Source organism: Moschus berezovskii, chromosome 9 (genome assembly GCF_049115385.1).
Source record: "Moschus berezovskii isolate FMDL1 chromosome 9, NW_MosBer_1.0, whole genome shotgun sequence".
Taxonomy (NCBI): Eukaryota; Metazoa; Chordata; class Mammalia; order Artiodactyla; family Moschidae; genus Moschus; species Moschus berezovskii.
The window spans coordinates 90,384,426-90,396,318 of NC_142468.1; the positions used below are offsets into that span (position 1 = coordinate 90,384,426).

General features: G+C 51.5%; 1 protein-coding gene across 5 annotated transcripts; it reads right to left on the reverse strand.

Moving 5' to 3' along the window:
- Positions 1-4: 4 nt before the first annotated feature.
- On the reverse strand, positions 5-11,869 carry CALML4 (calmodulin like 4). 5 transcript variants are annotated; one of them, XR_016038278.1, is made up of 6 exons: positions 11,736-11,869; positions 11,604-11,634; positions 7,078-7,183; positions 5,301-5,489; positions 4,390-4,526; positions 5-2,682 (listed from the first exon to the last, which is right to left on the reverse strand). XR_016038278.1 is itself a non-coding variant. In XM_088839938.1 (5 exons), exons 1-5 carry the CDS (start codon positions 11,867-11,869, stop codon positions 2,585-2,587), a joined length of 558 nt encoding a protein of 185 aa, XP_088696064.1. In that variant the 3' UTR covers positions 24-2,584. The 5 variants fall into 5 exon arrangements, 4 of the variants coding, with proteins under 4 accessions (XP_088696064.1, XP_055292494.2, XP_088696066.1 ...); XM_088839938.1 differs by lacking the exon at positions 4,390-4,526 and having other exon boundaries at positions 24-2,682; XM_055436519.2 differs by lacking the exon at positions 4,390-4,526 and having other exon boundaries at positions 122-2,682; positions 7,078-7,218; positions 11,736-11,868.
- Between the last annotated feature and the right edge of the window lie 24 nt (positions 11,870-11,893).

Consider the following 11,893-nt stretch of genomic DNA (forward strand, 5'->3'; position numbering starts at 1 on the left):
ACACTGCTGGGTATATGAGGGGACAATCCCTATGAGAAAAAGTGACAATGCTTTGTGCTTCCAGAGCCCGTTTGATGCAGAGATTTCAAAGCATGACAAGTAACTTATTCTCTTGCAACATGCTTTGAGCTAAGTAATGAATATACAACTGTCATTCCCCTTTCTTACTGAAATATGGCTAGCTTTGCAATGAACCACAGCATCGGTTTTAAATCTGTTTAATTAATTTGCAATTTGACTGTTAAGAGCACTGTGGCCTTTTTTGCAAACCATTCTAGGCACTAGGTAAACCAGTTTCAGGAATGAGCATGAAACCAGGCATGGGATCCTTGTCAGAGCCTTATCTGGGGTATATTTTAAAATTAGAACACATCCCAGGATCTTAGAACCCTACCCACTGAACACCCTTAGAACACGGAGTCAGTGGACATGAGCCCCAGGTTCTAATGGCCAGTACACGGCACTTAGGTGTCTTTGGCAAGTTATACTTCAGATTCCTGTTAGACAAATGAGATTCATAAAACTTGCCTGGAAGCCATATGAGTACCACCCAGTAGTGTATAAAGTCCAAACTTTGAGGGCCTGGACCCTCCTTTACTATTATAGCCCAGAACTTCCTTTTCCTATCCATCTCAATCCCAGGCATCTACTGTCTAATCCTTGGTGTTCCAGGTTGGCTCTGCAGGACTATCTTCCTCATGTCCATGACGGGTTAACAGTGGATGTGGAGCTTGAGCCTTGCCTGAAAGTGAAATATAGCAGTTCTCCGTGGTGTGCCAGCATCTAACCAGCCTCAGATGAATTTACCATGAAGGTAATGAAGTTTAAGCACGAGAGCCCCTCACTTGCTCTGGCCTCTTCCAGGGTCCTGGGAGCAGCCCTTAGTAATTCTGTATTTCTCTTGTATTATTCTGGAAGGCAGCCGAATCGTATAACCCTCAGATCTCACAAAACCTGGATCTACCCTTGTACCGTATGAGCCTAAGATTCCCAGCTAGACAATCATAAATTCATCTACTTGGTGTTTAGGGTGGGTGGGGGCCACATAACTGCCTGCCCCCACATAACCCTTCTCTCCAGCTCCTAGGAATTCTTGATCACTTAATGGGCAGTTACACTGTTGGGGAAACAAAAGTGACTCTCCTTTCTCAGGACCTCCATTTGGTCTGAAGCCATGCATCCTTACTGAGATAGTTACACTGACTGTGACTGCTTTGTCCCCTGAAGTTTCCCTTGTGCCTCCCCTCAAACTTGTGTCCTGTGTAAACCTCCCCTAAGACACACCTCCCTCTTAATTTGGTTTTCTTTTGCTTTAGCCACTAAGGCATCATTAGAAAAAGCCACAGCCCAGAGAGCCCAATTTTAATACATATAAGGATGAAAATCTCTGTACTTTGAGTTCTGCCCGGCTCCCCCCTCAACATGCTGAAGTGTGACTCCAGCCCTTTTTAGGGCTGTGCTGATTCTAGCAATGGATCCAAAACTTTGATGAGTACATAGACACCACCAGCCTGGCACCTCCCAGCCACATAACTAACTTAAAAAGCCACTTGAGCTAGAAAAGCTCCCGGCAGGACCAGTGCCCCTGGAACAGTTTTGCAGGGCTCTTGCTGCGTCACTGCTGTGGTCTGTTCCATCCCCTTACTGCTTTCCACTAGTCCTGAGGAAACAGCCTGAAGCCATCATCAGTTTGACCCACTTAAGCAAACCCATCCTAGTCCCATGAACCTCTCTGATAATGGGCCAAGGAAGAGCTCAAAATTCTGACAGAAGCATCATAGTGAGTCTTCTTTTTTTTTTTTTCATAGTGAGTCTTCTCAAGCTCTGCAAGGTCGCAGTGAATGTAGCTTGTCACACCCGGTTTCCTTTGGTCTGGGGTGTAGTCAGATCCTTCTTCCCAACAGTTAGCTGATGCTGCCTTGTTCTAACCTGTTATATACTCTGCTTATGAATGAATATCCAGGACTACATTAGTATGCATGGGAATGAGAATTTATACACGACCCCACGGTGCTGCAAGAAATGTTGGCATAGTTATTTTGAGCTCTCTGCTTCTTGCTGTTTCTCAGCTAGCTTTATCTTGGAAATGTGGAAGATGGTTCCAGCACCCAGATACAGAATATTAGTCTTCCTGTAAACTGCCCTTTTTAGGAGAAGCACAATCACGGCAACCCAGGATTACACAGTGTCTTACAGTTTGCAAAAGCAAAGCCCATTCTCAACAGGCTTCATGAGGTAAGAAGCAAGAATCCACTTTAGTGGGGCTCCCAAGCCTTTGAGGGGTGAAATGATTTGCCCAAAATCACCTGGCTGGGAAATGGCAGTGTCAGGACTAGACTCCTGGCCCATCTCTAAACCACAGGCTGTAAAGGGCTATATTCATAGTAGTTGTTAAAACAGTAAAAAAATTTTATTAAAGACGTGCTAATACCGTGGCTGGAATCATTTTGTTTGCTTGTCTTCTTGCTGGGGTTAGGTTTGTCATCTTGCTGTGTTTGCCATCTCCCGCAAGTGAAAGGAATACTTTTCAAAAATCCATCATTCTAAGTGTTGGGGCCCAGGGTGGCTCTCTTGCCTTCTCCATTCAGTAGTCCTGCACAGGAATGGTGATCTTCTGGATGAACTCGTCATACTTCACTTTTCCATTCGGTTCGATACCTGCTTCCCTGAAGAGATCCTCCACTGCAATAAATCACAGTAGTTTTTCAGTTTGGCTTCAGTGTCATATGATAAGGCATCCGGTGGGGGGTTGAGCCTCCCCAGAGGTCTTCCCTGAGCCTCCAGCTCACTGCTTCCATAGGTGAGGAGGTAACCCAGTGAACACAAGAGGACGACCCACTCCCCCTCCTTGGAGACCATGGAATTCACTCTGAGTTCATCAGGCTTTCTGCAGGGGCCAGGATAGGGGGTGTATTGGTAAGGATTCAGTCAATGAAACCACCTTGTACCTTTTCTTTCCTTCAGAAAATTCTGAAGTACTCCTGTACTTCAGTAGTCCTGTCCCCGTACTTCCAGAAAGCGCTGGCATGGATTTTACCTTCTACCGCTCACCCTCTCAGACACCCTCCATAACCGACACCCCTGCAGCTCCATCCTGGGCCCCCTAGCCCAGTCTGTGGCCTGCCTTCCAAAATGATATCCCCCACCCCAAGAGGGGGCTTGGTGACAAATGGTATCTGCCACTGTCACCTCTTTCTGAAAGTGTTTTGGAGGTGGGATAGTACAAGAGAAAATAAATTCAACTGTGTCTAAGCTAAAAGCCTACAAAAACTGCCATCCTCTAATTTTGCTCAGGAAAAGAAACGTACATTTCTGGTTCTGGGATAAAATACAAGGTTTTCCCAGGAGTTGACAAGAAGAGCCAGTTCAGTTTACACTTTTCAATGGTGGCTTCTCAGGACCCTTCTCACCCTCTTACAAAACTCTCTCACTGCTCTATGTCAACTTTGCCAGCTCCAGACAGCCCCAACACAACTCTGGACAGTGAAAAAGTATCCTGTGACTTCCTGTTTAAGCATCCTCCTCAAAACTGTAGTTGCTATGCACTGTGTTTGAGCTGATAGTACTTCTGAGTACTTTTAGAACGTTGAGATGGTAATTTATCTTATTTCATGGAGAAGCTTCTACCCATCAGCCACTTGGTTAAAACTGTCCCAGTGGACAAGTCCAGTACCAATCACTGCAGCCTCCAGCTGTCCAGAAGAGGGGCAGCTGGAATCTGATGGTGCCTTCTGGTTGGAATAGCAGTTCCCTGAAAACCCACAGAGAACCGGTTCGCAAAGGAGGCCTTCCTTACAGCCGTCTCAGCTGCTCCAAGGATGCTTCTGCAGTAAACCAACTTTTCCTTCTATCACTGAAGGTAAAGGAGTCTTACTTCCAGTATCACCTTACCTAGCTCCCACAGCCAGAGGAAAAGGACATCAGTCTCTGGCAGACACTGCCAGTTTCTTTGAACTGTTTCTTTACTGGTTAAACAAATGAGAGAGATGTTTGAGTTGGGGACCATGGTATTGTTTTAGACAGATCATTAACCTCAAGAGTGAAGGCCCCTGCTGGCCTCTCTGCTAACCACCTGATCCGTAAAAGGCCGAGTAGTGTCCTCGAAGCCTGGGAGGGAAGCATAGCCTGTGATTCCCTGTTCACGTTAAAACAGCCACAGTGAAAGATGGGATCGTGATAGCTGCCAGCCTGGAAGAGCGGGGGAAGCTCCATCTGCCTTCTCTAGTGCTATTTTTACTTGCTTTGCACTGTGCCTTTGTGACTGCAGATAAAAATCTTAGCAGACTGCTTTATAGAATGTTAGTTCTTGCAGGGTCCTGAGGGATTGCCTATTGTAACCTCATTTCCCAACAAGGAACTGAGGAGGGTGAGAGAGGTTAAGAAACTCACCTGAGTTCCCCCAGAATGAGGGGGAGCCAGGATTCAAGTCTGTTGTGATTTCATGGTAGGCTCACGGCCCGTCATCACAGGAGCCTTTCCTCCAGCCACTGTGTCCTCCTGCCCCAATCACAGGTGAGCCCGGCGGCCTGCTTAGAAATTGCAGCCTCTGGGGTTGGTGGGTGTGGACCCCAGCATGGCTGCTGTGGCTGGACCCAGGGGCCTGTCAGGCCGGCTGGGAGGACATCTGCAAAGGGCTCAGCATTGGGGTCACCCTCACCATGAACATCGGGCTTTCCCAGAAGGCCCAGGCTCCTCATCTGGCTCTGAGGCAGGAAAACAGGGAAGGTAGACAGGACATTCCTTCTGGGAGAGCTAAGAGCTGGCTGACTCAAGAGAAAAGGGAGCAAAGTAACATCTCAGTTTAGAAATGTGGCGGCAGCAGCAACTCCAGAAGATAGCTGTGGTGAGAGGAAAGAGCCTGAGCGAGCTCGGGGGTGGGGCCCTGTGTCTAGCTCCCAGCCCTGCTCGTCACAGGCCACACACTGCACCTGCTTCTTTAATCATATGAGGGGGACACCAGTGATCCTGGAGCTGTCATAGTCCCTAAATGAAGGCCCACAGTGAAAGTTTAAAACAGAGAGTAATGCCCAAGTAGATCCTAACTGGGTTTCCCTACTGTCCCTTCACCCTGCCTAACTTCTGCCACTCACAGTTGCCGAGTTGTTTTCCAGGTTCCAGTCCAGAGTTCACCAAGCTTGGCATCTAGTCCCAACCTTTGCCGGGCTCAGCATCTAGTCCCAACATCCAAATGCCATCAAATGCGATGTCTACGTAACCCAGGTGGCATGATTTGGACTTTGGTGTCCTCCCAACTCCTTAGTCACCTCCCACTGTTGGGAAATAGGGACCCAGGCCATTACCTTCTTTGTGGGTGAGCTTCTCCCCCAGTTGCATGAGTTTTGACCGCAGTTCAGATGCCATGATGTAGCCTTTCTTCTCCTTGTCAGCCATCAACATGGCCAAAAGGATTTCCTTTTTGGGGTCCTCTTGTTTTATTTGCATATGCATGATGGTCAGGAAAGTAGAGAAATCCAGCTCTCCATTTCTGTCTAGGAAGCCCCCAAACAGCAGAGTGAGCAAGGAGGGAAAGGCTTCTCTTGGGGACGTCAGCTGGCCTCCTGCCCAAGCCTTCAAGGCCAGCTCAAGAGCCACCCGGTTCAGGAAGCACCGTGGTGGTGGCTGTGTTCATGGCAAGAGGCTGCAGCCTGTCTTGCTGAGTTCCCACCATGGATGTGCCTCATTTAATCTTCCCAACAACCCTCAGTGCCTGGATATCTCATTTTGCCCACTAAAGAGAAGCTCAGAGCATAGTCAACTCAGAGCAGTGACAAGACCAGGATGAAGCACCGCTTCCTCTACCCCTTCTGGATGCTTCTCTCCTGCCCTGAACTGGAGGAAGTGCACCAACATGTCTATCCATGTCTATCCTCCCCCTTTGACAGTCACTGCAACACGTCCACAGACAGGTGGATGATGGGGCTCAAGCCTCGCTCACTTGCCCTTCACTGCAGCCTCCACCCCAGCCCACACCCCTCCTCCAGGCATGCCTGGGGCCCTCAGCCCAGGCAGGGCTCCAACTGCAGGAAATCGGAAGGGCCCCTGCCCACGGCTTCCTGTCTGAAGCAGACAGAAACCAAAGGAAACCAGCACGCTTTGAAGACGGAAGCAGGGGTTCTCGGTGGCTGAGCCCCCGTCACTAGGTTCGGGGCCTTCAGAGACCGCCCCCAGCCCGGCCTCAGGACAAGCTCCCAGTGCCGCTGTAGTCACCCTCTGATGGGGCCTCGGGATAACCCCAGCAGAAGGTGGGAACCTGTCTGAGAGATGGGGAAACGGAGGTCCAGTTGGGCTGTTGATCAAGTGTTCCTTGCAGGCCATCCCTTCCTCTTTCCTTCCTGAGTGTCCAGCTACTGGTGCAAACAGCCATCCTGGCTTCTGACATTCCTCCATCTTTTTTCTTAAAAAAAAAGTTGCCACCACCAACAAAAAGCAAGTTGTTTTTGGTTGTAAAAGCAGTACATGTTCCCTTTGTCAAAAACAGAGGAAACGAGGAATGAAAAATCACCCATAATCACATCAGCAGAGAATAACTTGGTAACATTTTGGGTGGGTTTTCCTCTGCGTTTTCTTCCCATTTTGAACAATTTTGGGGAGATCAGTCTTAGAAATGAGAATTTGGTTCCAGTCTGATTCCACCATTGTCTTAAGGACTCAGAAGTTACCAGCTGGGCTCTGAATCTTGATCTTTATCTGTAAAACTTGGATTAGGATAGTGCCTCCTTCGTGGTGTTGCTGAGCTAAGCACATGACACATACTAAATAAAGGGACACTTACATCAAAACAACCTGGGGATCATTTAGCACCGTCTGGACTGCAGGTTTGCGACTGTGGTGAATTGTCTAGATCCCCTGGTCCTCTGGGATGGGGCATCACCCATTGCTATGAGCACACCTGGCCAGGTGCCTCCACACTCCCAGCCAGAGAGCTCTGGCTAACACGGACCTCTCAAACCTCTGAGCTGGTCACACCCAACCTGCCTGCCTGCCTGCGTCCTTGGGACAGCAGCTATAGGGCTCGGGGCCCACCCACTCACCCAGCCTCCTCCTTCCGTGGCAACCAGCCCAGCCGGGCCCACTCACCTATCCTGTGAGTCTGCAGGTGCCGCTGCACCTCCCCAGGCGTCGGGCTGGCCCCCAGGCACCTCATCACCATCAGAAGGTCTGTGGCTTTAATCTTCCCCCGCTGCTGCTTGTCGTACAGGGAAAAGCATTCCTTGTACTCTGCCACAGCCCAGAAGGGAGAATCAGGGTCGCTTTTTCACCCTCCCTCCACTTCTCAGTCCTCTCCCCCGTTTCTGCCCCTCCCCTTCCTTTTGCTTACTTCCCACTCCTCCCCTCCTAGAGTGGCCAGACCCAGCAAAAAAAAAAAAATCCAGGGCTGTAAATTGAGTTTCAGGTAAACCTCAGTCCATGTCACAAAGAGTCGGACAGGACTTAACAACAATATGCTTACAAAGGTATTTGTTGTTTATCTGAAATGTATGTTTAACTGCATTTCATCTGTCCTGCCTTTCATCTGTCCACCCCATCCCCTTTCCCTCCTGACCTCCCTTCTGCTTCCTCCCTCCCTCCCTGCTCCTGTCCTCAGTTGACTAAAACCACAGTGGTAAAGAACCCGCCTGCCAATGCAGAGATGTGGATTCGATCCCTGGGTCAGGAGGATCCCCTGGAGAAGGGCATGCAACCCACTCCAGTATCCTTGCCTGGAGAGTCCCATGGACAGAGGACCCTGGTGGACTATAGTCCATGGGGTGAAGAGTTGGATGTGACTGAAGCAACTTAGCACACACAGGAAATCTTGCTCGCTCTCTCTTTCCAGGGCCAGCCCAGGGAGACCAGGAGCCCACAGCAGGGCACCAGATTCCCAGGGGATCTTAGCAAATGACAACTTAGGTGGGAAACAGGATAATAACGCCTTGGGGCTTGCTGGAGAACCAGAAACCCCCTCTGGGAAGGCCTGGCAGAGAGGCCATCATACGTGGTGACATATCACAACTGGGAGCTTCTGAGTCCACTGCTGCAGACGCCAGCCTCTGGGCTGCTGAACTCTCAAGCCGTGCTCTCACACAGGCCCTGGCCCCACTCAAGATTTCAACAGGCACTGCCCGGAAGTCCTCCCAGCTCTGCGGAGATCTTCCTCACCGCTCTTCTCGAACCCTATCTCCCCTCTGGAGATGAAGTGGCCTGCAGATCCACAGCTCCCCAGCCCAGTGGAACCAGCCCCCATCTGCATCTCCCCTGACCCCCAGCCCTGGAGGCACAGGGAGGCCAGCCAGGAGCTTGGGAAGATAAGGAGCCCTCACAGAGGCCCTGACCACAGGGTGGGGGTGGAATTGGCCAAAACGCCCCTCTTATGCAGCCCCCAGGACCCATGGGGTAGAGCTCCAGTTTGAGCCCCACTGGGAGCATGCGGGGCCCTGCACTGTTCCCTAGCGCCCTGCTCTCTCCCACTTCCCACGGCCAGCTGCTTCCTCAGAGGCCTGGACCAGCAGCTCCTGAACGGATAGTGACAAAACCAGCAAAAGCAGCTCCCACTGCTAGCGCTTCCCCCCAGGCCCTTGTGTCATCCTCACTGTGGCCCTGTGGGCAGGGACCCTAATTGTTCCCATGGTGCAGACAGAGCAAGGAAGTTTGGAGCAGCCAAGGGCTTCTGGCAGTGGGGGCAGTGGGCAGCCTGCTCTGCCCAGGAGGCCACCCTGGAGCTCCAGTTCTGAGCAGAAGCCACCAGAGGGCCGGAGAGCGGCAGAGGTGGCAGAAGGACGCTCAGGCCTAGGGCCCCTTCATGCTGCCTCATTAAGGCCACTCCCAGAAGCCTAGGATTCCAGGGGGGTTGCTAAGGGATGGGGGAGCCTGGTGGGCTGCCGTCTATGGGGTCACACAGAGTCGGACACAACTGAAGCGACTTAGCAGCAGCAGCAGCAGCTAATCAAAGGCAGGCCAGGCAGTGGGGTTTAGAGACAATTATCTGCTTTTATGCCTGTGGAGAGGTTGAAGGGAAACCTCCCGCCCTTTCTGAACTTTCAGAGCCTAGGCTCTGGAGGGGCAGACCACCAACAGGACCCGGCGGCAGAAAGCAGAGTGGCCCAGGGAAGCAGGGCTTAATTGGTTCCTGTAAAACCTGACTCCCTCTAAGAGGGCCCAGTGCTAGTGGGGACAGGGTCAAGGGCTGCCCTGCATGCAGGGCCTGAACTCAGCCCCCCGCCCCCTTCCAGGGGACCTGTCTTGGCCACCCCAGCTTACCTTCTGTCTGGGTTTGCCTCTGCTCAAGGGGTGGGCCCACTACCTTCCTGAGACCCCATCCTAGGACAGTTGACCACCTTCCGACAGTAACTGGGTGGGGACATCACACTCATGGGACTGGAAATGGACCAGACTCCACAGGGGGCAAACTGCCTCCCCCCATGCTCTGCTCTTGGGGGCCTGTGGGCCCTGATATCAGCAGAGTTAGAGTCAACTGGGGGCCCATCTCCTCCCCAGGGACCTAAAATGTGTTCTGTCTTCCTGCCTTTAACGATCTGGGGGGTCCTCTGAACTTGGAGGCCGGCCCTGAAGCAGTAGGGCTCTTCTCTTCCCACTCCTGCCCCGCCTCCATGACCTCTACTCCTCGCTCTCCCTGCCAGGCCCTCCTCCCGACAGACCTGCCTGCCCTGCAACATCCTGCTTACTTTACCCCTTTGCTTTGTTGTCCCCACCCCCCCCCAAAGGTGAACCCTGCGAGCATCGGGGTTTGGGGCTCCTATGCGCACTGCTCTATTTCTAATCCCTAGAACGGGGCTGGCACAAAAAAAGGGCTCATAATTGTTGAATGAAAGAACAAATTGGGTTAAATAAAATCCCCTTTAAGTTTTCCCTTTGAAAATGCAAATGCCCCAAGGCAAGAAAGAATCCTCCCCAGACCCAGGATAACACCAGCTGTGCTGGGAATGGAACCGACCGACTCTGATGACATCTGTACATGGTATAGACTTAAGGATGTATAGCATCCAACTTACAAGTAATAAAAATACTTTGACTATAAATCCCATCTAGCCAATTGATTATCATAAGTGAGTTTCTGCCAGCTCTTGTATCCATTGCCAACCTACAGTTTTGATTTAACCACAAGTGAGGTAAGCTGCAGGCCAATGAACGCAACTATTTTCCCAATGACTACACTGTCATTACATCTGGTGAGTGATCTATTAAACTATTCCTCACCTTTGTGCAAATTACATCCATTAAACTGAAGTCTTTCAAATCTTCAGCACTACTAATTGCAACAGAGCTATCTTTTAAAAACTTTTGTATAGACGAAGGGACTGGGACATTCTTTTATCTTCCTTTATTTAACAATGGTTCACAAAATTCCTAAAAGTGTACCACGTAGCTCATGCTAGCAAGAACAAGCTGGACCCGGCTTACACCTGGGTGACGTCCAGGCCCAGAGTCAGGTGCGTGACTGCCATCTGCTCTGTCTCTTGCTCACAGCAGGCTGATGAGGCAGTGTCATTATTCCCACTTCACAGATGAGACCACCGAGGCTCAGAGGTGACTGGAGCCCAGCTCCACTGCCTCCAAGGTCCCTGGCCTTCCCATTCAATCAGTCTTTCTTTCCTGAACGTTTGTGGTCCCTTTCTTTGTGTCAGACTTTAGGATACAAAGGGAAATTACCTTCCAGGGAGGGTACAGTGAGCCCCAGCACCAGGTTTGGTGGGGGGACGCTGACAGCTGGATTCCAGCCCTGAAACTCATCAAGTCTTGTCTTAAGACTGGGTAGGAGAGGACCCTACCCTGAGCCTTGGGTTTTAAGAGTCCCTGCTCTGGCCCCCCTCTTGAGGGGTAAGAATATCAAGGGGCCTATGGGGAGGCAACTGCAACCCACCTACCCTCTCTCCCTTAGAGATGCTGCTGATACCCAGAACTCTGCACGTCCTGCCCAGGTAACCAACCCTCAGTTCATCTCCCTGCTTGAGCTCAGCTGAGCCTCCCCAGCCGGGTCTGGCCCCTGGCTTCTGTGTAACCCAACTCTGTTGGCTTGGCCTCGTGGAAAGAGAACCGGGCCCTGTGGGAAACTGAAGCTGCCTGGGGCCAGCAGGTTTGGGGATTCAGGGAATAAAGTGCTCCAGATGCCAACACTAGGCTTGCTGTCAGGGCAGAGGGACCTCTGAGACCACCTACACTGGCCTTCACCCTTTTCAGATGGGGAGACTGAGGCCCACAGCCTAAACAAAGCACCCTTTCTGAGAGCGCAGCCCTGGGCCCTGTTCTCTTTCTCAGCCAGTTACAAAGCCCCCTTTTCAGGTGGGGCCCTCAGCCACAACCAGTTGGTGTCTCTCTGACCAGCCCCTCTCCCCTCCTTCCCCAACTATCCAGTTCTGGAGGAGAACCAAGTGTGCTCCCTCTCCTGTCAGGCCCTCTCGTAAATCACACTGACTAGTGTACTACCGACAGTTCTTACCTCCAAGCCTTATCCCCCGCCCCGCCACCAGGCACTTCCTGGTAGCCGTCGGGCCCCTGGCTCGTGGGTGGGCCCAGCTCTCCCACCAACAAAACATGAGCAAAGCAAATTGCCTAATGAGACCCATATTTTGCTGTGAGTTGGTAATGAAAGAACAAACCAAACCTACCATTAATTTGGTCCTGGGAAAGAAACTTGGCCTGCAGCAGAGAAAGGAGAACAGTCAGGAAGGGACTCCATGAAAGTCCCCTGCCTCCCCAACCCCGGGCAGCCTGGCCAGGCCACACAGATCCTCACTCACCATTGCGGGGCCTCCAGCTGCCACCCGTGGCTCGCTGCTCCCAGAACTGCCTTCCTGTTCCCCTTCTTCCCGGCTTCAAGTCGAAAGTCCGCCCGGCCGGGTGGAGGCCCCGGTAATAAATCCACGGCTGCCATGGAGACCAGGCCCGATGCCAGGGG